The sequence below is a fragment of the Phyllobates terribilis genome, unplaced genomic scaffold (genome assembly GCF_046119375.1).
Source record: "Phyllobates terribilis strain yellow unplaced genomic scaffold, ASM4611937v1 Scaffold_17__1_contigs__length_24005725, whole genome shotgun sequence".
NCBI classification, from domain to species: domain Eukaryota; kingdom Metazoa; phylum Chordata; class Amphibia; order Anura; family Dendrobatidae; genus Phyllobates; species Phyllobates terribilis.
The window spans coordinates 20,528,456-20,554,001 of record NW_027362777.1 but is presented as its reverse complement, the minus strand read 5'-3'; the positions used below and the strand labels follow the sequence as shown (position 1 = coordinate 20,554,001).

The following is a 25,546-nucleotide window of genomic DNA, read 5'->3' as shown; positions in this document are numbered from 1 at the left end:
AAGCCAGGTGAGTATAATGATTTTTTTTATTTTATTCTTATTTTTACAGGTTTTGGAGACATTAGGAGCTGAATACTACTCTCAACATTGTCCCTTGCTAGCACTGGTCATACACAAGCAGGGGACAATGATGACATATGCCTTCAGCACCAGGCGCATGGGAACAGCGCTAACTGTACCGCTGATTCCCAGGCGCCAGTACATGTGATCCTGATGGGTCACGCGTTTGCCACACAGGTACGTGGATATCTCTGGTATTGGTTTTTGCAGTACCGGAAATATCCAGACATGTGAAAGAGCCCTTAGTTCTGGCTTTAAGTCAGTGTAGGGGCGGAGTTACAGTTGCCGCTCACTATACACTGAGCGGTTACTGAAGCCTCCCAGCAGCACCTCTATGACTGAAATCTTGAGGCTGCTGGGAGGATTAAAGTTCATTTCCTCCTGGTAGCGGGGCTCTAAGTGTGGTGGTCACATGGCTTCAGAACGCTATTAGCCTGCAGATTAACCCCATATCTGTAGGTTAAATAGTGTTTATTTTACTAGACTGGCTCCCTTTAATGGGCTTGTCTGGTTCCTAACATTAGTCTGCAGTCACTCTATGTCACTGGAGCCCGTGAAATAATGACAGTAGTATAAGGCTGCGTGCACACGATCAGGAATAGTCACATTCTGGAGGTAGCTCACCTCCAAAACGCTGCATTCTACATTATAAGCACAGTGGATGTATTTATACAAATCCCATGCCCACTGTGCTTCTATTTGACGCTGTTGTCACGGTTGTGCCAGATGTGACAGGCAGTCGCCCTGCAGTTGGTTGCAGAAGATCCCTTCGTTTGGCATTACAGACACCTTCTTAGCTGTTTCACTCTAGGACCTAGCGGCTAACTCCTTCCTGCTAATTGACATCCTGGCCTGGGTGTTTAAATAGTTTTATTTTGCAGCAGGAAGGCGCCGGTGAGATTCACATGATACCCTGTGAAAGCTTGGAGCTCTCAGACTGCTATCTTCCTCTGTGGTGCTAGGAGGATGCTTGGAGTTATTACTCTTAAGTCGGCTAAAGCTAAGCTACTTTCCCTCGTGTTTGTCTACCTTGTTGTCTTTAGTCATTAGTGGGGATTGACTAGTGCTCACCCCCCGTTCCCTATACAGGGCCAAGCGCTAGAGAAATAAAGGGTTTAGGTGCGCGTGCGCGATTGATGAGGAACCAATATAGGGTCTATAGGGGAGACGGGGTGATTGTAGGTCAGCCTAGGAGGTCTCCACCCCCCTTTTCCCTAGTGTCTGGGCTCCCTTCTCCCATCTCTTCATGTTACATTAGTCTTTCCAACACCTTGCGTGGCCTCTGTGTAATCTCACTTGTGGTGCGGGGTTACGAGCTGCAGCATGTCAATTTCTCAATTTCTGTACCGGAGGTGCAAGTCTTGATGTGGAAACCTGGATAGAAAGTTTTAGGAGAAACGCAAAGGGTTTCACACAATTGCAAGTTTTGATCAAATCAGGGAGACAAGAGAAACACGACCAAATCTGTCTGTGTCTCAGGCTCATCTGCTCTCAGATGCCTGGTCACATATCTTTAGTACAAGCAAAGAGATAAGGAAAAAGGGGAAGGTATTTACAGGCTTTACCTAAAAAGGAATATTTAAGTTTGGGAAAAACAAGGTCGTAAATCATGGAAACTGTTAAATTCCTAGAAAACTGGTTCTACCCAGCTTTCTATGCCTTCTGTAACAAAGAAACCTAATACAAAGACATCTCTATATCAGAGACAACACCCTTTTATTTATGAATAACCCTTATAAAGCTAATATTAAAATACAAAATTATCAAAGATATATGAATTGCCTAAATAATGAAACTAAGCATAAATATTTACCATAACAGTCTTCACTCGTATTGTGACCAATAGCATGTCATTAGATGCGGTAAATCCGCATGTAACTAAACACAAGTGCGGTAATTAGAACGCAGCGTTTGGGATGCAGTGAAAATACGCTGCGTCCAAAACATTACCATTCCTGAATGTGGGCACATACAAGCAGAATTTCCAATGGCGCTCTGTAAGAGCAAGGAGCCTTTTTAGTGTAAAAAATGTAGGGGAGGGGAGTAGACTGAAACTACATGGGGCAAATGACCCGACACACTATGTGCCCCTCCACCTTGGAAATTTTACCAACATCATGTCAAATGCCCCTGCACACTGTGCCCATGTATCATGTATTTATATGAACACATGAGGCAAGCAACATTTCTAAGATGAGGGGAGGCACACAGTGTGCAGGGGCATTGTCTTTATGTAGTTTCAGTTCACTCCCATCCCCCACATTATATACAATTTTTAGAAATGACAATGGCCCCCTGCTCTTTCCTACAGATCGCTGCTGGCTGCCTACTAGTAGGAAAGAGCAGGGGGCCAGTATCATTTTGTTAATATATATAACATAGTTTTTAGGAAATTAGGACAGAATAATACAGGCAGGTGAGAGCAGGGCTCAGTCAGGACTGAGGGGCTCAGTCAGGACTCCACTCAGGAGACCAGGCAGCAGCTCAGCTAAACTCTGGGTGTGTGGGGTGGGACCGCTCCTGTTCTGCAGATCAGATTGATTCCTGGCGCGTGGGAGACATTTCAACTTTTAAATAGATACTCTGTGTATGCTGGGTCCTCTCTGCCTGACGTCATGAGGCAGGGTGGGCCCAGCATCACATAAACCACCTGCGGCCGCGCCGGTAACACTTTGAGCATGCGGCCGGTGCCAAAAAGATATGGGATTGAAAATTACAATGAGGCAATTCATGGGCCACCTAAAGCCTCGGGCAATAGCACAGATTGCCCTCATTATTATCTGCATATATATATATACACTACTCAAGAAAATAAAGGGAACTCTCAAATAACACATCCTAGATCAGAATGGTTGAAATATTCTCATTGAATACTTTGTTCTGTAGAAAGTTGAATGTGCGGACAACAAAATCACACAAAAATAATCAATGGAAATCAAATTTATTAACCAATGGAGGCCTGGATTTGGAGGCTCACCCAAAATTAAAGTGGAAAAGCACACTACAGGCTGATCCAACTTTGATGTAATGACCTTAAAACAAGTCAAAATGAGGTTCAGTATTGTGTGTGGCCTCCACGTGCCTGTATGACCTCCCTACAATGCCTGGGCATGCTCCTGATGAGGTTGCGGATGGTCTCTTGTGGGATCTCCTCCCAGACCTGGACTAAAGCATTCGCCAACTCCTGGACAGTCTGTGGTGCAACGTGACGTTGGTGGATGGAGCGAGACATGATGTCCCAGATGTGCTCAATAGGAGTCAGGTCTGGGGAACGGGCAGGCCAGTCCATAGCTTCAATGCCTTCATCTTGAAGGAACTGCTGACACAGTCCAGCCACATGAGGTCTGGCATTGTCCTGCATTAGGAGGAACCCAGGGCCAACTGCATCAGCATATGGTCTCACAAGGGGTCTGAGGATCTCATCTCGGTACCTAATGGCAGTCAGGCTACCTCTGGCAAGCACATGGAGGGCTGTGCGGCACTCAAAAGAAATGCCACCCTACACTATTACTGACCCACTGCCAAACTTGTCATGCTGAAGAATGTTGCAGGCAGCAGATCGCTCTCCACGGCGTCTCCAGACTCTGTCACGTCTGTCACATGTGCTCAGTGTGAACCTGCTTTCATCTGTGAAGAGCACAGGGTGCCAGTGGCGACTTTGCCAATCCTGGTGTTCTGTGGCAAATGCCAAGCGTCCTGCACGGTGTCGGGCTGTGAGCACAACCCCCATCTGTGGACGTCAGGCCCTCATACCACCCTCATGGAGTCGGTTTCTAACCGTTTGTGCAGACACATGCACATTTGTGGCCTACTGGAGGTCATTTTGCAGGGCTCTGGCAGTGCTCCTCCTGTTCCTCCTTGAACAAAGGCAGAGGTAGCGGTCCTGCTGCTGGGTTGTTGCCCTCCTACGGCCCCATCCACGTCTCCTGGTGTACTGGCCTGTCTCCGGGTAGCGCCTCCAGCCTCTGGACACTACGCTGACAGACACAGCAAACCTTCTTGCCACAGCTCGCATTGATGTGCCATCCTGGATGAGCTGCACTACCTGACCAACTTCTGTGGGTTGTAGAGTCCGTCTCATGCTACCACGAGTGTGAAAGCACAACCAACATTCAAAAGTGACCAAAACATCAGCCAGAAAGCATTGGTACTGAGATGTGGTCTGTGGTCCCCACCTGCAGAACCACTCCTTTATTGAGGGTGTCTTGATAATTGCCAATAATTTCCATCTATCGTCTATTCCATTTGCACATCAGCATGTGAAATTGATTGTCAATCAGTGTTGCTTCCTAAGTGGACAGTTTGATTTCACAGAAGTTTTATTTACTTAGAGTTATATTTATATATACATTACAAACATATATAATATACACAGTTACTTGGTTAGGTGCCGCTCAGATGTTTCGCCCCCTGAGCTGAACCCTGCGCTGCTACACAGAGCAAATATAATATTATTTTCACACAACCAAATGGTAAAGAAATCAGTGAATCACCTGTGGGATAAGAACACCCGTTACACCCTCAGATGACTTCCCTGATAGGTACAGTGTACAAAATGGGGTCACTTTAGGGGGTTGTATGTTGTTCACACCTCAGGGGCTTTGCTATTGGCCCCCACAAGCGAGGACCAGGGCTGTGGAGTCGGTAAGCCAAACCTTCGACTCCGACTCCTCAATTTCCATGACACCGACTCCACGACTCCCTCATACATGGCTCATGTTTAAGTGATACATTTATGGTAGGACACATTTTTTCAGCTAAAAGTCTAGACCCTTAGATCATGAATAGGACAAACATTTATAGGACATTTCATAACTTTCCCAAATTCTTATGAAAAATATTCCCCACAAACTGCATTGAACTACTGTACCCAATTTATTACATATTTTAGGAGTCGGAGTCAGTCCATTTTATACCAACTTCAACTCCGACTCCACCAAAATGGGATCTGACTCTGACTCCACAGCCCTGGCGAGGACTGCCAAACACACACGTCTCTGCTCTGTACACCTCATGCACGCGCTGCTCCGCTCCATACACCTCGTACACACGCGGCTCTGCTCCGTACACCTCATACACACACGGCTCCGCTCTCTACACCTCGTACACACGCGGCTCCGCTCCGTACACCTCGTACACACGCGGCTCTGCTCCGTACACCTTGCACACACACGGCTCCGCTCCGTACACCTCGCACACACGCGGCTCCGCTCCGTACACCTCGCACACACGCGGCTCTGCTCCGTAAGCCTCGTACACACGCGGCTCTGCTCCGTAAGCCTCGTACACACGCGGCTCTGCTCCGTACGCCTCGTACACACGCGGCTCTGCTCCGTACGCCTCGTACACACGCGGCTCTGCTCCGTACGCCTCGTACACACGCGGCTCTGCTCCGTACGCCTCGTACACACGCGGCTCTGCTCCATACGCCTCGTACACACGCGGCTCCGCTCCGTACGCCTCGTACACACGCGGCTCCGCTCCGTACGCCTCGTACACACGCGGCTCAGCTCCATACGCCTCGTACACACGCGGCTCCGCTCCGTACGCCTCGTACACACGCGGCTCTGCTCCGTACACCTCGTACACACGCGGCTCTGCTCCGTACACCTCGTACACACGCGGCTCCGCTCCGTGCACCTCGTACACGCGCGGCTCCGCTCCGTACACCTCGTACACACGCGGCTCCGCTCCGTACGCCTCGTACACACGCGGCTCCGCTCCGTACGCCTCGTACACACGCGGCTCTGCTCCGTACACCTCGTACACGCGCGGCTCTGCTCCGTACACCTCGTACACACGCGGCTCTGCTACATCCACACTGTAAACCCCTCCTGACCCCACACATAACCTTCCCCTCATCCAGCACCATGACAACCAGCACAGCAGAGTCCTGCATCCACTGAGGCCCCTGATCATGTGACCCCTGACTCCTCCCCTCCTGTGACCTCATCACAGCTCCTGTGCGCACAGAGCGGCCATATATGTGGTGGCGGCTGTGCAGGTGGAGGTATGTGGAGACCCCATTACTGGGCGCAGGGGGCATTAACCCCTTCAGCACGGAGACTCTTTTGGGGTCTTGTGTTGCCCCTTTATAAGAATCATAAGGTTTTTGTTCTGTTTCCTGTAATAGATACATACGACCCAACTATGGAGACAGGAAGGAGGGAAACGTATTGTTCTCATAGTACAGGGCCCCTTTACTGGCCCCACAGTGTAATGCCCCCATTATGCCCCTTATACAGGATGTATGATGCCCCCACACAGTGTAATGCCCCCATTATGCCCCTTATGCAGTATGTATGATACCCCCACACAGTGTAATGCCCCCATTATGCCCCTTATGCAGGATGTATAATGCCCCCATTATGCCCCTTATGCAGTATGTATGATGCCCCCAGACAGTGTAATGCCCCCATTATGCCCCTTATGCAGGATGTATGATGCCCCCATTATGCCCCTTATGCAGGATGTATGATGCCCCCACACAGTGTAATGCCCCCATTATGCCCCTTATGCTGGATGTATGATGCCCCCACACAGTGTAATGCCCCCATTATGCCCCTTATGCAGGATGTATGATCCCCCCACACAGTGTAATGCCCCCATTATGCCCATTATGCAGGATGTATGATGCCCCCACACAGTGTAATGCCCCCATTATGCCCCTTATGCAGGATGTATGATCCCCCCCACACAGTGTAATGCCCCCATTATGCTCCTTATGCAGGATGTATGATGCCCCCACACAGTGTAATGCCCCCATTATGCCCCTTATGCAGTATGTATGATGCCCCCACACAGTGTAATGCCCCCATTATGCCCCTTATGCAGGATGTATGATGCCCCCACACATTGTATTGCCCCCATTATGCACCTTATGCAGGATGTATGATGCCCCCCACAGTGTAATGCCCCCATTATGACCCTTATGCAGGATGTATGATGCCCCCACACAGTGTAATGCCCCCATTATGCCCCTTATGCAGTATGTATGATGCCCCCACACAGTGTAATGCCCCCATTATGCCCCTTATGCACGATGTATGATGCCCCCACACAGTGTAATGCCCCCATTATGACCCTTATGCAGTATGTATGATGCCCCCACACAGTGTATTGCCCCCATTATGCCCCTTATGCAGGATGTATGATGCCCCCCACACACTAATGCCCCCATTGTGCCCCTTATACAGTATGTATGATGCCCCCACAAAGTGTAATGCCCCCATTATGGCCCTTATGCAGGATGTATGATGCCCCCCACACACTGTAATGCCCCCATTATGCCCCTTATGTAGGATGTATGATGCCCCCCACACAGTGTAATGCCCCCATTATGCCCCTTATGCAGTATGTATGATGCCCCCACACAGTGTAATGCCCCCATTATGCCCCTTATGCAGGATGTATGATGCCCCCCACACAGTGTAATGCCCCCATTATGCCCCTTATGCAGTATGTATGATGGCCCCACACAGTGTAATGCCCCCATTATGTCCCTTATGCAGTATGTATGATGCCCCCCCACACAGTATAATGCCCCCACAGTACCACCTGAGGTCTTGCAGTTGGAATAATCCCTCTGGAGTTGGTTTCCCTTTGCCTGCTCCCCTCCATGAATACCCTCGAGCATGTATACAGGCATGTAGGGGAGCAGGCCTTACTAGATATCGAGGCTTTGTACAGTAATATACCGCATGAGGATGGTATCAGAGGAGTAAGACGTTTCTTGAAATTAAGGTCAATAGAGTGTAGCAGACATAATGACTTCATGAACGATCTTCTAAAATTCACTCTTACTCATAACTTCTTTCTTTTTGACAGGAAGTACTTACCCGAGCTCAGGGGTACAGCAATGGGGAGATTCTGTGCCCCCTAGTATGCTAACCTATTCCTGGGCTGGTGGGAGGAATCCACAATATTCAGGGATGATAATAAGTGATGGCATCCATATATTGGGGTATGGTACAAATATATTGGCTACATTTTTATCACCTGGTCAGGGACGAGTGAACAATCTTTTGAATTTGTCGGGGAACTCAACATCAATAGAGTGGGCCTTAGATTTACATCTGAATTTATTGTAATAATAATTTTTATTTTTATAGCGACAACATATTCCACAGCACTTTACAATTTTAGGGGGGGCTTATACAGACAATACAGACTTTACAGAATAAGCATAACTCAGATATTAAAAGGAGTGAGGGCCCTGCTCGCAAGCTTACAGTCTATAAGGAAATAGGTAAAATGTACATATATTGTATAATACTGCCTTAATATACTAAATAGGGTAAGTATATAACACTACATGAACTGGTCGCCAGCCAGTATGTGTACAGTACAGACAGAGGCTATTCAGTGCATGGATGGTATGAACATGATTTTGAAGAAAATTTTAATATGGGCCAAACTGGGACAGTTAGATAAGTGTGTTGAGGTGTTACGCCAGTCTAAAGAAATGGGTTTTTAGGGCACGCTTAAAACTGTGGGTATTGAGAATTAATCGAATTGTCCTGGGTAGTGCATTCCAAAGAATTGGTTCAGCATGTGAGAAATCTTGGAGACGGGAGTGGGAGGTTCGGATTACGGAGGATTTTAGTTTTAAGTCATTAGGAGAACGGAGGGCACGGGTAGGGTGGTAGACTGAGACGAGGGAGGAGATGTAGAGTGGTGCTGAATCGTGGATAGCTTTGTGGGTAAGAGCAATAAGTTTATATTGAACTCTTTACTGGATGGGCAATCAGTGCAATGACTGGCACAGGGAAGAGTCATCGTTGTGTCGGTTGGTGAGGAATATGACCCTGACAGCTGCGTTCAGGACTGATTGGAGATGGGAAAGTTTAGAATGAGGGAGACCGATAACTAAAGAGTTGCAATAGTCCAGACTAGAATGAATAAGAGCTACAGTAAGAGTTTTTACTGACTCAAAGGTAAGAAAAGTTCTGATTCTAGAGATGTTTTTGAGGTGTAGATGATACGAGCGAGGAGATGTGAGGAGTGAAGGAAAGATCTGAATCAAGTATGACCCCAAGACAGCGGGCATGTTGCTGGCGAGTAATGATGGAGTCACAAACAGAAATGGCAATATCGGGCATAGGTAGGTTAGTGGAGGGAGGAAATACGAGTAGTTCAGTTTTTGACAGCTTCAATTTTAGATAGAGGGAGGACATAGTGTTAGAGACAGCGGAAAGACAATCACTGGTATTTTGTAATAATGCAGAGGTGATGTCCGGAGAAGAGGTGTATAATTGGGTGTCATCAGCATAGAGATGATACTGAAAACCGAATCTGCTGATTGTTTGTCCAATAGGAGCGGTATATAATTAGAAAAGAAGGTCGTCTAGGACTGATCCTTGAGGAACCCCGACAATAATGGGAAGGGGAGAAGAAGAGGAGCCGGCAAAAGACACAGTGAAGGAGTGGTCAGAGAGGTAGATTCACAATGCTGCAGAGAGATCCAGGAGAATCAGCAGGGAGTAGTGACCATTAGATTTGGCTGTTAGTAGATCATTAGAGACTTTAGTGAGTGCAGTTTCAGTAGAATGTAAAGAGCGGAAACCAGATTGTAAAGGGTCAAAAAGGGAGTTATCTGAGAGATAGTGGATTAGACAGGAGTGGACCAGTTGTTCCAGGAGTTTAGAGATGAAGGGAAGATTGGAAACAGGTCTGTAGTTAGCAGCACAGTTCTGGTCAAGGAATGTTTTTTTAAGTAATGGATGTATGCTGGCGTGTTTAAAAGAGGAGGGAAAAATACCCGAAGAGAGGTAGAGGTTGAATATTTTAGTTAGGTGAGTGGTCACAGCTGGAGAAAGGGACTGAAAGAGATGTGAGGGAATAGGGTCACTGGTGCAGGTAGTAGGACGAATGGAAGCAAGGAGCCTTGTCACTTCTTCTTCCGTGACTGGTTCGAAGTCAGAAAATTAGCAAGTTGCTGTGTGGGAGGGAGGAGCATGCATAACATTTGGGGATTGGGAGAAAATTTCCTGTCGGATATGGTCAATTTTTTCTTTGAAATAATTGGCCAGATCATCAGTGCTGAGGTCGGTGGTCGGGGCCTGTGCTGTTTAATTAAGGAGAGAGTGAAAAGTGTCAAAAAGGTGTTTAGGATTATTGGACCGTGAGATGATGAGGTTGTTAGGCTATGTGCCCACGATGCAGAAATGAAGCAGAAAATTTCCAAACGGCATGAATTTATATAGTGTGACCGTAAAAATAAAAAAATAAAGCTATACTTACCCCCGATCCCCCGCCGCGTGTGCTGTCGCGCTCGTCCTGGCTTCTTCTGATTGCCGGCATCTCGCGAGACAGCCTGCGGTCACATGACCGCGACGTCATCTCAGGTCCTGGAAGGAGAAGCGCTGCACGGGCCGCCGGACAGGTGAATATAAACTTTATTTTTTATTTTATTCTTTTTTTCACAGGTACAATGGTACCCAGGTCTGGATGAGAGTCTTCTCTCCTCCAGAACTGGGTACCATCCGCACATTGAATCGCATATAATCCGCGTGTACAAATGTACAGACGCGCATTATATGCGTCTCAATGCAAGTCAATGGCGGCAATTCCGCTGCGCTTCCGCAAAATTAATGAACATGCTGCGGATTTATGAGCGCTGCAGAAATGCTGCGGAAAAATCCGCAGCATGTGCATTGACATTGCGGAATGCCATTGGGGACCATGGGGTGCGGATTACCATGCGTTTTTGATGCGTTTCCGCTGCGGAAACGCATGAAAAACGCATCGTGTGCACGCAGCCTTAAAGTAGGTTTGTTTGGAGAGGTGAAGGAGTTATAGGTTTTAAGCATAAATTTATAATGGAGGAAATCTTCGGCCAGATTAGATTTTCTCCACAGCCATTCAGCATACCTGGAGCACCGCTGGAGATAACATGTTTGCAGCATGTTCCAGGGTTGTCGCCGTCTGTGCCGAGTTGTTCTCTGTGCAGGTGGTGCGCCTTCATCCAGGGCGCATTGCAATGTTTCGTTATAATGCTTCAGTGCAGAGTCAGGGCATGAGAGGGAGGAGATTGGGGCCAATGATGATTGCAACGTTTTCAGAAATTTCTGGGTGTTAATGGCATGTATATTTCTATAAGTGTGGAAAGTGGGGGGTCTTGAGCAGGGTGACAGTTCTTGACAGAGAATGAAAGAAGGTTGTGATCAGAGAGCGAAAGAGGAGTTAGTAAAGTCATGTATTGAACAGAGCCGGGCAAAGATCAGGTCAAAGAGTATTTCCATCTTCATGTGTAGGAGAATTAGTAAGCTGTGAAAGGCCGAAGGAGGAAGTTAGCGATAAAAGATGAGCGGCAGATGGGGAGAGGGAATCGCCAATTGGGATGTTAAAGTCTCCCATGATTAGTGTGGGGATCTCATAGGATAGAAAGTTTGGAAGCCAAGTGGCAAAGTGATCGAGAAACTGACGGGAGGGGCCCAGAGGGCGATACACAACTGCCACTCACAGGGAGAAGGGCCGGTAGAGTCTGACTGTGTGGGTCTCAAAAGAAGGGAAGATAAGTGAGGGTACTGGGGATATAACCTGAAAAGTACATTTTATTTAAAGGAGCAGACCAACACCAATTATTACCAGTTGCCTTTGCTATATGTACTGATCAAGAAAGATTGGAATGGGACCCTAGGGACACTCATCTACCATAAACCTTCAAGCACTAATAAACTATTGAAGTGGGATAACCACCACCCCATCCCCATAAAAAGAGGAAAACCCAAGGGCCAATTTTTACGGTTGAGAAGGTACTGCTCAAATGTCACAGATTTTATTATACAGGCAATAGACCTGAACATCAGATTCAGGGAAAAAGGGTACTCTTGGTACATTTTGGATTCCGTATCATCGTTTGCAGAAAAATGGGAGAGACAGACACTCCTCCATACCTAACCAAGAGACCAAGAAGAAGATTGAACAACACGAGTAAGAAAAACTTACGACAATCAGAGTGACTGTATCTTTCATATCCTCAGAAAACACTGGGATATACTTGTGGCTGACCCGGCCCTGAGGGGTGCTGTGGGATCTACTCCCACAATAACTTTCAGAAAGGGTTGGTCAGTTAGAGACCATTTAGTGCATAGTTTCTATAAAAAACTTGCATCCAAGGGGACTTGGCTAGATAGAAGAATCTGTGGTTTCTTTAGATCTGGAGAATGTTGTACATGTAATTGGATGAGACAATGTAAATCTTTCTCAAGTTCCTCCATGGTTAAATTATTTTTCCAGTGGGATTATTCCAACTGTAAAACCTCAGGACTAGTAGATATGGCCACATGCACCCGCCCCCTAGAATATGTAGACTAGATCAAGAGGGTGTCTAGGATGAGAGTAGGGGAGCATTTGGGCGATATACGCCATGGTCGGTAGATCCCATTAGTGAGATACAAGAACAGTGTATATTGTGGTGAAACCGGAGATATCTCCTTTTGTATCATTGTGGTGGTTAAACCCAATGTCAGAGGAGGTGATCACAATAGATGTATCCTCAAAAAAGAAAGTGAGCGGATTTTTAGACTGCATTCACTGGCCTCTAAGGGACTCAATGAGCAAATTTCCTATACCTGTTTGATGTGAATACAGTCCCATTCTGGATTATAATTTTGGATTGTAAACTCTACCCATTGCTACTCAGTTCCCTGTGAATGGGGTTTACATATTGTGTCTGAGCTTCTATATCAGAATTATTTCTTATCAATTATATTCCACTTATACTATTTCATAATTAACAAGTGTGGTGATCCTTGTGTATCTCTAATTGTGCAATAGAGGGGAAATTTGATCATTTCGGAATATACTGTGGGCCACCATCCCAGATTTGTTGTAGTGATAAAGTAGATCTACATTTCTATTGCATTATGGGATGTGCAATACTTGTTTTTAGTCTCCCATGGTGCTGATCTCAGACATAGGACTTTTCTATGTTGGTGGAATGCAATCCAAAACCATTATGCGCTCCGGCGTGGAACGCATGCTTCCGGACATGTGCATTCGCAGATAGGAGACCGTGATGCACTCCGGCATGGACCGCACATGTCCGGGCACGTTTGAGCTTTCTTCCGGCCTGTTGTTTTGAGCTGAATTGCGGGGAGTACTTGAGAATTTATTTTTGTTCCGTCTTTAGTTGATCCCACTGATGCATCAGATAAGTCCTCAGAGAATTATAATTAGAGGAACCCATGGACACATTAGGATTTGTGAAGCTGACCTCCGCTCTCCTCTATTTCCTTTGAATTTGTTGTGTGACCTGTATTTCAGAACAGTGGCTCTTGGTTTGTTTCATTTCCATGTGTAAATTGAATTTGACTCGTTGTCTTTGATATCTCTTTCAAACTTGTTTTTTTTTATGTCTGAGATCGATCCTCCAGACTTTGTAAATTCTTTTACATATTTTGTTTGAGTTTTGTATCCAAAAAGGCTTCTACACTTGGCGGAAAACTTTCACCGAGTTTTTTTCAAGAAACAAATATCAAACGCCATGTGACTTGGTTATCCTATAAGGGTTTTTTTAAATGTGGACATACACCCTGTAAAGCATGCAACTATGTTAATAAAACCGACACATTTGAAGAAAACCTAACGTGACAGCAATTTGCAATACACAATTTCATCAATTGTACCACTATAGGGGTCATCTATTTAATAGAGTGTATAGAGAGTTACCTGCAATATGTGGGATGGATGTCAGATCTGCTATAAACATGTATTAGAAGACATTTATCTGATGCAATCAATCCCACAGCATTAAACCTGTCTGTGGTTTCGAGATGCTTTTCACAAAAACATAAAGGGGATATCAGATCCTTCAGATATTAGGAATAGAAAAGTCTTATAAACCATTAAGAGGTGGAGATATGAAAAGAAAAATCTTAAATAGAAAGTTATATTGGATATTTAAATTATACACTAGAGCCCCACAGGGAATGAACATCAGACAGGATTAATATTACAGTACAATTAATTATATTTGTTTTTGATTTCCTGTGATTTTATTGAATGTCTCATGCATGAGTTGTATTTGTGTATTATCTTTTTCTTCCATACAATACAGGGTTAAATTGTCTGAGAAGTGCTCAGTAATCAATGGACACCCAGGCTTTGGAAAGGGAAGGATATAAAAGTATCACAGAGACTCACATGTTACAAATCAGGAATAAGCATTGGTTTGGTCGGCACTTGGTGGTATGCCATCACAACAGTGTTTATGAATTCACAATAAATGTGAGGTTTTAACAATATAGACAATGCTGGAGAATCCATCTCTCCTCCTTTCTCTACTTGAACCTTGAAATTTCCCTGTGACGATACAGGGTAAAATCTGAATAAGCCAGGCGATTAGATTTGTTCAGTCAAGAGAAATACACTATCTTGTTGTGTTGACTTACAAATGTATTTGTATTTCTCTTGCTGATCAATAAGGTCATAGTATTTGTATAACCCTTGTAAGGTAGCGCTTTTCATCACGCTGGGGGACACTCGCTTCACGGGGTCAATTATAGCACACCAGCCACGTTTTCCGGTAACACGACATCCAGCAGTTTATTACACTTCATAACTGCACATAACATAGTCCATCTCAGTGGCTCACCGGCATGGTTATACACATAACATCCAGGAGACCTTTCCAATTGCAGACATGCCCGCTTGGCTCCAGTTACAGCCTTCAGCAAAGTAACTATCAATGTCCATATAACACACTGCTTCACCTTAGTCGTGTGTCAGCTGCTTTCTTCAGGCTAGTAGGTTCCCATACACAGGGACGAGGCTTCTTGCCTCACCAGGCCTCACTCCGTCCAAGGCTACTGGCATCCCCCACACCCAGAGATCCAGCCTTCGCCCTCCAGGACTACACAAGGCTTCACCAGGCCTGGCTCTCTCTTCAGGCCTCACCAGGCCACACTAGGCCTCACACTAGGCCACACACTCCCTGGACCATTACAGTAATGCTGCAAGCCACTGCATTACACGCTGAATGCTGAATTCTATTCATTTGGAAACATTCATGTTTACTATGCTAATGACAAATTGTACTAAGTTTCCTGAAAGTTAATTTACAACAGCCCCTGTGATACCAACTATGTAAATAGATTAGCTCAAACAATGATAGGTGATCCCTGCACCTTTACCTCTTTTACCTGGGCCTGATGACCTGACACAGATGTAAATATAAACAGGGATGTCTGTAGTGCTGTAGACAGAATGAGACTTGGGACAGAGAATCAAGGAACATCAGAAGGACTTTGGAAGGAGAATGGGAGACATCCTTCAGGAAAGTAGATGGATTGCATGTCATCTAAAGAGACACAGATTTGTATTCTGCATGATTCTAGTCTAAGGGTATCGACCTTGACTGGAAAGATTCCATCGCTACTTTTGGGGAGTCCAGGAGAAGACGAAAAAGTCACTTGGCCCCATGTATATGTTTTGGGGTTGCTAGGAGGGACCCACCAGTCGCCTAGAACCCATGGAGGCATTTGGAGTTGCCAGGAGGGACCCACTGGTCACCTGGCCCCATGAAAAGTCTCGGAGAGGCCAGGATGGGACCATCGGGTCTCCTGGTCTTGTACCTCGATGGACTGTTGGCTTCTTAATCTTGTCGCTACCTTCTCTCTGTGGGGGGCCGCCAGAAGCAGGGGGCCACTGGTAGAGGTAGTCGGCCCTGGAAGACTTCCAAAGTCGCAGCTGTTCTGTCCCAGGTGGGTGGAGAAGGAAGTGTGAGACTGTGTAATGTTGTACAATTTTGGGTATTTGCTGGGACTGTTCTGTGTGTTTATTGTCCACTTTGTGGTTCAATAAAGTATTGCCACGCTGTTTTACCCTCACCCTGTGTTGTTTGAGTAGCATTACGCCCATGGAAGACCCCTGGTCTTCACAGTCCCTGACCAGGGCGGTTCCATGCGGTGATCTTCAGACAAGGTGGATTGAATAAACAGTGAGCTGACCTCCCTCTCCATTTTACCATTATATGCAAGTTTTCACTATAGTGACGAATATTTATTTTTGCTAAAACTGTGATATTTTCACTTTAAAACTTTTTTTTAAACTTTTTTATAAACTTTATACAACTCTCATTAATGCGATCATATAACACAGAAGCCTCTGATTGCTCAGGTGATGCACTGTACTACTGTAGTGCCGTGTATTATCACTGCCTGTCAGTGTAATACTAACGGCCCCATACACATGAGATAAGTGTTGGCTGAACGGTCATTTGGCAGACGGCTATCTCTCCAGACTCCCCCATACATAAATATTCCAGCTTTCCTGTGATTTGTATGACTGACTGCATCTGTAGGGAGGCCCCCAAATACATTATATAGACTACCAAAATCAGTGCTTCCATGCAACTTTAGTCTAATGTTTATGGAGGCGTTAAAAGGTAACTTATGGAACGCTGCCTCTGGCCCGGCCTAATAGACTTTCGTACATTGCAGGCCCAGACACCATAATTAGGCATTTAAGTATTGTAGCGACTAGTCAGCCCCATACTATCGAGTACTTGGGGGAGAAGGGCATTCAGCCGAACTCTGTCACACCTTCTTAGATGCCATGTTTGCTTTTTGCAGGAGCAAGTGGTTAAACTGCCAGGGATTTTATTGCAGCCGCACCCATGCCATCCCTGCGGTGTACATCTATGTTCTGGTGCCCAAAAGAGTTCATATATACACAAAAACAAATGTTTAACGTGTTAAAAAATGACAAAATGTGTCTTCTGCTTTTTGCATGTTTTTTCTTTTTACAAGAATTGTTGGTGACAATTTTCTTTTGAAACATTTTAATATCTGCTCTTTTTTTCTGGGGGTTTTCTTGTAATATAGGAAAGCCTAAGGCCAGAAATAAACCCCATAATACACTATACATGTAGACTTTAGTATCAAATCATTTCTGCCCTCGGTGTTTGTGCAAACAAAACAGCTTTTATAAAAGCCTCAAACTTCTGTGTGTGAATCAGACATGAGATCTAACTTGATGGAAGATTACAGTTCGGGGAAGACGGGAAACATTCATATAGACAGCCGGTGGTGATGTAGTCAGTGACGGACTGTGGCCAAATATGGTTTTAGATCCGTAGTGGAAGATGTTGCCTCATCATGAAGTAGTTATTTCTCACGTCACGTGTAATGAATATCTCCTGCAGTATTGCTAATACCGATTCCAGTGTCGGAAAATGAGATGAGAATTAGCTTTATGGAAGGTGAGTCTATGAGAAACTTATTCAGCTGCAGACTCCGAGGAAGAAATTGCTTGTTGTCTGTGGCCTAAAATATAAAGGTTTTATTACTAGATGTAAAGAAAAAACTAAATACTGTAAAATAATAAATCTCCTCCTATGTTTCCCCTTATTATCTCCAGTAATTTTATTATTACACAGGATTTTTATGATGTTCCATCAGCTTATCTTTTTCTCATTCAGATCTCTAAAATACCGGATCATCTCAGTGAAGATTGTCTATATAAGAAAATTTTCCTGATTTATCCAGGAAAATGATGAACAAGATGGTGGAGAGGATATTACACCTCACCCTAGAGATCCTCTTCCGGCTTACTGGAGAGGTGAGAGATTCTGATGACGTCACATTACATCATTCTAATCTATGGGAATAACAGATGGACAGAACTGGAGAGGTGAGGACTCTGGAAATGTCTGCAGTGAGATTTATTAATGTGTCTCTCCATAACCAGAGATTAATCATGGGGCCTCCATCTCACCCCCTGATACATGAGGACATCAATGACCAGAAGATCCTAGAACTCAACTACAAGATGATTGAGCTGCTGACTGGAGAGGTGACACTGCTGGGAATGCTGGGACATTATACAGTAATGCTATGAAGGGATTGGGGGATGACGGTATCATTGTATGTGTCAGGTTCCTATAAGATGTCAGGATGTCACCGTCTATTTCTCCATGGAGGAGTGGGAGTATTTAGAAGGACGCAAAGATCTGTACAGGGACTTTATGATGGAGGTTCCCCAGCCCCTCACATCACCAGGTAATAGACAGGACTAAATACACACGGCCTATAATTATCTGTATGTAAAGAATGAATTCAATCCCTGTATGTGTTTCCTCCAGATCTGTCCAGTAAGAGGACAACACCAGAGAGATGTCCCCGTCCTCTTCTTCCACAGGACTGTAAACAAGAAGATCCCAATGTTCCTCAGGATCATCAGGTAGATGGAGAGAAGGTGTCATGAGATCTCCCCTATGATGTGTAGACGGCTGTAAAGGTCATGTCTTCAGTTTTGTTTTATCCACCATTATTATGTTTTATATTTGTGTTATGAGAACGGTGGAGATGGCAGGATTAGAGCCGATCAAACTTGTGACTTCTCCGTCTGTCTTTGACTTTTATAATATTTGTTTCAGGGTGAAGATCTGACCCATATTAATGCTACAGAGACATATGTGAGGGGTGATGAGCGGTGTAAAGAGGAGATTCCTACATATGACTACCCAGGTGAGTAGTGATCACTAAATGCAGAGAAGTCACAGATTCTTCTCAGTCATCGGCTGTGGCTGCTTTATCGGTGGTGTAGTCCGGCCGTATCACAATCGTGTGATCACCATTTTGCCGCTAGACCACAACATTCTCCTCTGTCCGAAAATATTCAAATTACTTTGTGTAATTGGGAAAGCCCTTTTCTGTAGAACTTACAATCTGGAGGATCCACCTACCCCCTGGGATTAGGAGACACTGACCGTTACCTGCCCAGATCTGTAAACTACAAAGCCAAATGACAGCGTACGTAGAATGTGCTCACAAGTTAGAAAATCACTTGAAGAAAAATATTATGATGGACCTGTAAGAGAAAGCGGAGGGTAATGATGCTGTTGGCTTCCTAGAACCCTGATATCTTATTGGATGAATCTACCTTCTCTCCCTTCTGTGCTGATGAATGTGCTCATATGGTCCCTACAAGACCAGGTCCAGTCTTTCTGGCCAAACTTCATTTTTATGATTGACAACATTAAATGTGCAGTGAGGCCAAGTGTGAATTTCTGTACAATAACAGCAGAGTTTCCCTTTATCCTGACTGTTCAATTTCTTTTAAAACCGACTAACTTCAAACAGGATTGCAATAAAGGAAGAATTTACAATTGTTTGGTGGATTTTATTTTATTAATCATAAACCACTATTTAGAGATGTCATGGATACATAAATTAGTATAAAACCAAGGGTTAAAAATAGACCATTTGGTAAGTCCTCCAGGGATCCAGAGCTGTTTGGGACCTGTAGTAGGATATATAAGGACTGTAGTTACTGGCCTGTATAGATTAGTTGCTTTTTTGTAAAGCTACTGTGCATGTATTTACCTTGGATTGCGAGAGGATCTTACTGGATAATGAAGAGGAGAATAGGAACAGGATAATGGATCTTCTTATTAAATAAGATGTTGGAATGAATGCTGTAATGAAAGAATTTTCAGTAAATAACAAGCTCCATCTATAAAACCGCTTTTTAAATGGCTTACATAGAAAGCACGAACCTAGATGTTCAATAAATACCCAGGGGTGTGCCAGGGTATCGATTCAGACCATAGGTTCTACCAGTTTTATAAACCAGAATCAAGCCTCTATAACCCCACAGAGGCGTATACTCGTCCCCCTGGGGCACACGCCTGGGTATTTATTGAACATCTAGGTTCATGCTTTCTATGTAAGCCATTTAAAAAGCGATTTTATAATCGAAGGCAAGATGAAGCTTGTTATTTAATGAAATTATTTCATTACAGCATTCATTCCAACATCTTATTTAATAAGAAGATCCATTATCCCGTTCCTATTCTCCTCTTCATTATCCAGTAAGATCCTCTCGCAATCCAAGGTAAATACATGCACAGTAGCTTTACAAAAAAGCAACTAATCTATACAGGCCAGTAGCTACAGTCCTTATATATCCTACTACAGGTCCCAAACAGCTCTGGATCCCTGGAGGACTTACCAAATGGTCTATTTTTAACCCTTGGTTTTATACTAATTTATGTATCCATGACATCTCTAAATAGTGGTTTATGATTAATAAAATAATAAAATCCATCAAACAATTGTAAATTCTTCCATTACTACTCCCTACAATCCTCACTTATCCTCCTCAGTACATCAGCGCAGTGGTTTTATATAATTGATTCTATTCCCCTAGTGGTTTATGGTGACACAAACCATTTGCAGCAGACCTACTGAGTTCACTTACCAGCGCCCCAATTTTTAGATAGAATTGCAATAAATATTACACCTGTGCCATGATATATGTCTAAGCTGTGCGTGGCTGATGGCTGTAATATACATTTATTCACGCCTGCAGGAGATGTGTTGGCTCGAGCCCTGGTTTCATGGATTCACTCCATGTCATAAATTCCATTATGTTTTCAATCCTAAGGAATTCAGATTACTGCACAATCTCTCCTGAAATGGGGGCGCTAATACTTTCTCTACTCTTCTGGTCAGGACTCATAGTAGCTCCAATGGTCCACCATATATGAGTGCGACTCCGGTTTAGTGTTGGATTTCTCCCTTCATACATACGTTGTTGTTGGGGATGTTACATGTTTATATATTCTTTCTTTTTTTACACCTTCATTCTGTATGATGGTTTCATTGTGGTGGGATCGGCCGGCCTCACTTATGTGACTCTGTAACTCCCTGGTAGTCTTTCAAAAAGATCTCCATTGCCTCTTCCAAATGCCCGAGATCTAAATTTAAGACACCTCAGCTCTGCACTATTATAAAAGAGTTCACTTTAAATGTCTAATATTTCTTCTTGAAACTCATCTGACAGAAAATATTGTCTCTTACGATAGTTTAGATTGCCAAGAGCCACCGAGCCCCATACTCTAATTACCCCAGAGAGGTTTCTCCACTTGTTACCTGTTTTTCTCTGATGGAGACTGTTCAGTTTGATCGCTTCAGTAGATGTTTTATTGTCTATCATCACAGTTTTTGACTTCAGTAATCCTCTGATTTAACCCCTTCCTGCAGCCAGTTTTATGATTCTAATCAGACCCATTTTTCATATTTGACGTGTGTCACTTTATGTGGTGATAACTTTGGAATTCTTCACAAAAGATAATGGGAAACAAATGGACCTTACAAATTATTTTCCAACTTATTTTGAATCCGACAATACCCTATATACGGTTGTACACTACTGTCTGGGCACATAGCAGGTTAAGAAGGGAAGGAGCGCCATTTATCTATTAGGAATGCAGATCTTGCTGAAATAGTTCCCAGACACAATGTATTGGGGGAGCTGGTCTTGGTCACCTGGAAGCTTAAAAGATGGCTACCACAAACAGGCTTGTCACTATCTACCCTGTTTACAGATTTCACAAATTACTTTGCTCTTCACCCCTCTACATGGATCTGGACCTACACAGAGACCCCAAGGTTTGGGCTACGGTGTTACCGGCTATTCAGTGGAGTGAGATGGGAAGAAGAATAGTCATGTAGCTTAGTCAGAAAATAGCAGAGAAAATACAAAATCAGAAGACACAAGAGTAGTCAGTAAATGGGCCGAGGTCACAACAGGAAACAAATACACAAGCCGGGAGCTGAGCACAGAGGACTGACCCAGAGGAGAACAAGGCTGTATCTGGCAGCTTCCTGCAATATACTTCCAGCTTTAGTAGGGTGCGGTGCTTTCCAATTGGCTGAAGCAGGGAGCAGATTACTCCAGCTGGACAGCACACACACCCATACTGTCAGACTCGATGGTATTACAGGTACCAGCAACCCTAATCTTAGTGGCTGGACAGAAGCTGTACCTTTAACTCCTTATTTGGGAGGCAGAATGAACAAACAGTTGAACACCACGCTCCACTGCTTCATCCTATGAGGTTTTCTATTAGATAGTCATTGTCCTGGTGAATAAGTGATTTTTTTTATATAACTTGCCTTTTTTACAGACAATTTAAGTAGAAATGTTCAAAAATATAAAATTCAAGGATTTTTTATTAAAAAATAATAATTGGTTTTATTCTTGGCAGATGACTGTACCCGGAGATCAGAGGGACAGCTGACATCCTCAATTTTCAAATCAGATGACCTTGAGATCACACAGGATACAATTCAAGTGAATGCCATTACTCCAGATATACCATCATCCCTTCACAGCAAAGATCTGTCATCTGATCCTTTGACACAGGTCCTGTCTTCTGATTTATTACCGACTCCTAAGGAAAATCAAAGTCACAAAATAAGCATTAAAAAACAAACTGCTCCTAATGCAAAGAAGCCATTTTCACATTCAGAATATAGAAATAGTTTTCCTCTTAAAAAGTCTTTTCTTAAACATCAAAAAATTCACACAGCGAAGAATAGATTTTCTTGCTCCAAGTGTGGGAGATGTTTTAATCAGAAAAAATGTCTTGTTAGGCACCAGAGAACTCACACAGGAGAGAAGCCATTTTCCTGTTCAGAATGTGGGAAATGCTTTACAGAGAAATCATATCTTATCACACATCAGAGAACTCACACAGGAGAGAAGCCATTTTCATGTTCAGAATGTGGGAAATGTTTTACAGTGAAATCAAATCTTAACAAACATCACAAAACTCACACAGGGGAGAAGCCTTTTTCATGTTCAGAATGTGGGAAATGTTTTACAGACAAATCTACCCTTATCAAACATCAGAGAACTCACACAGGGGAGAAGCCTTTTTCATGTTCAGAATGTGGGAAATGTTTTACAGACAAATCTACCCTTATCAAACATCTGAGAACTCACACAGGGGAGAAGCCTTTTCCATGTTCAGAATATGGAAAATGTTTTAACTAGAAATCTGATTTTGATAAGCACCAGAGAATTCACACAGGGAAGAAGCCTTTTTCATGTTCAAAATCTAGGAAATGTTTTAACCAGAAAGCGCATTTTGATAACCACCGGAGAACCCACACTGGAGAGAATGCCGCAACTACACCCAACTAGTCTCTGTACAGACAAGAAAGGCCCTAACTGCACAACTAAAAACGCCACCACAGACCTAACTCCCTAATTAGTCGTTGAGGAGTTTGTCATACCTCCTGAGGAACCAGAGGGGAGGCTGCAACAAGGGGAAAGGAAAGTATGAAGTAAAATACGAAAAACCTGAATGAGAAACAAAAACACATTCATATAGGGCAAAGAAGGCAAGCTAAGGAGAACGACAAATAAAAGGAACAAGTATAATCTCCCAGAAACCTAACATTGTTAGAATTAAAAGGTACTGGGAGGGAAAGCAAACTGACCGGGAGGATAGTTTCACCTTTGTGGTGAAACTTACAAAATTCATCCTCACCAACTGTAAATGTAAAACCCGTCCATTTATAATGACCACGGACAAGATAAAGATTCCCAACTTACATCAGGACCACAAGATCCCAGGTACTTTCAGCTGCATAACGTCTAATGTAATGTACGTAATTATATGTACCAAATGTCCAACTGGGGGTCTGTATGTAGGGCAGATGGGGCAAAAACTTAAAAGAAAGATGAATTCTTATCACCACACAAAAAAAGAAAAGATGAATAGATCTACTTGTGTCCACACATATTTACGGCCACAACTGCTTCTCCCTTTCCCATACTGATAGTTCTGCTTCACATCACTTGTCTTATCTATTGCATTATTCCTGTGCCCTGTTGTGTATAAATATGTGACTCTTCAGATTTTGTGTTATACTATGTCTGATGAAAGACCTGAGTAGTCTCGAAAGTTTACTGACTAATGGCTAACTGAAAAGATGGTGATGGTATCCTCCACTGAGGACTCTCAAATTTTAATATTTTTATCCATACAGCAATTTTAAGATCTCTCCACAGGTGTTCAATGGGATTTAGATCCAGACTCATTGCAGGTCAGAACTCTCCAGCACTTTGTTTCCATCCATTTTCTGGGTGTTTGAGGTCATTGTCATGCTGGAAGACCCATGATCTAGGACACAAACCCATCTTTCCGACACTAGGCACTACATTGTGACCCAGATTTCACGATGCCTTGCACATAGTCAGAGGCAGCAAAACAACCCCAAAACACCTTTGAACCTCCACCATATTTGACTGTATGGGTTGTAAATTTATTGATTATGCTGCGCACCTTCTACAAAGGAACATGCGGATCTCTAAAGATGGACTTATAACCTTGAAATTATTGATATTTTTGAACAATTTTGGTTCTCAAGTCCTCAGACAGTTCTCTTCTCCTTTTTCTGTTTTCTCCATGCTTAGTGTGGCGCACATGCATGCACACAATGAAAAGATTGAATCAACTTCTCCCTTTTTTATCTGGTTTTAGTTGTGATTTTCATATTGACCACACCTGTTACTTGCCACGGTTGCGTTTGAACAAGCTTCACATGCTTGAAACAAAGTTGTTTACCCACAATTTTGGCAAAGTGCCAACAATTTTGTCCGGCCTATTTTGTGTGAAATTATGTTCAATTTGCTTTTTTTTCTCTGTTTTCTTGTGTTGTTCCAATACACACAAAGGAAATAAACGTGTATAACAAAACTTGTAATTTCAATAATTTTCTGGGAGAATTACTTCATTTTCTGAAACAATTTCAAGGGATCCAACACTTTGACCATGACTTGTTTTTGTTGCTTTTTTAATATGTTGCAGCGTATCATCCTCTACGTGTTCAGCTATATTAGGAGGCTTGTAGCAAAGTCCAATTAACAGCTTTGCATTATTACCATTTCCATGTACATTACCCATACAGATTGTACATCAGGGATGCAAAACTCAAAACATGCAGAGGGCCAAAATGAAAAACTTTGACAAATTCGTGGGCCAACCAGTATACAGTATAATGGGCCCCACATACTCCTCCATACATAAGAAACAAGAGGAAAAAACTTCAAGTCAGAGTCCCATATAATAGTGAAAAAATTACAAAATTTTATTAATTATAATTTATACAGGAAAAAAATATGAATCACAGAAACAGTTAATAGTAAAACAATGGAGGATCACTAATGAGGAGCATGAGACAAATTAACATGATTCTTTTCTGATGTAAATACATAATTGGGCTGCCAAAAAAATAAGAGTATATTGTTAAAATGCAGTGAAGCATTCCATAAAAGTGCAGGTGCTTATGAGGTAGGTCAGAAGTAGTTGCTATATAAGAGGTTAGTCATACTGCTGTCTATATATAGGTACTAATCTAGATGGCTCAAACCGGGGATAGCAGATCTTTATAAGTGGTATCAGTGCCCTGACCTCTTAGGCTACAGGGTAAAAGTACACTGCTCAAAAAAATAAAGGGAACACTCAACACATCCTAGATCTGAATGAATGAAATATTCTCATTGAATACTTTGTTCTGTACAAAGTTGAATGTACTGACAACAAAATCACACAAAAATCATCAATGGAAATCAAATTTATTAACCAATGGAGGCCTGGATTTGGAGTCACCCCCAAAATTAAAGTGGAAAAACATACTACAGGCTGATCCAACTTTGATGTAATGTCCTTAAAACAAGTCAA

General features: G+C 43.5%; 2 protein-coding genes across 3 annotated transcripts in view; both read left to right on the top strand.

The window, feature by feature from the left end:
• LOC141176147 (uncharacterized) overlaps nt 1–25,546 on the top strand; it is a 169,787-nt gene that overhangs the window by 27,548 nt on the left and 116,693 nt on the right. The gene's annotated exons all lie outside the window — the stretch shown is intronic.
• Nucleotides 5,985–24,562, top strand: LOC141176142 (uncharacterized). Of its 2 annotated transcripts, XM_073660141.1 has the most exons (8): nt 6,032–6,070; nt 7,888–8,023; nt 17,486–17,625; nt 17,755–17,859; nt 17,942–18,065; nt 18,149–18,246; nt 18,443–18,533; nt 22,061–24,562. In XM_073660141.1, exons 3-8 carry the CDS (start codon nt 17,557–17,559, stop codon nt 22,849–22,851), a joined length of 1,278 nt encoding a protein of 425 aa, XP_073516242.1. In that variant the 5' UTR covers nt 6,032–6,070; nt 7,888–8,023; nt 17,486–17,556; the 3' UTR covers nt 22,852–24,562. The 2 variants fall into 2 exon arrangements, with proteins under 2 accessions (XP_073516241.1, XP_073516242.1); XM_073660140.1 differs by lacking the exon at nt 7,888–8,023 and having other exon boundaries at nt 5,985–6,070.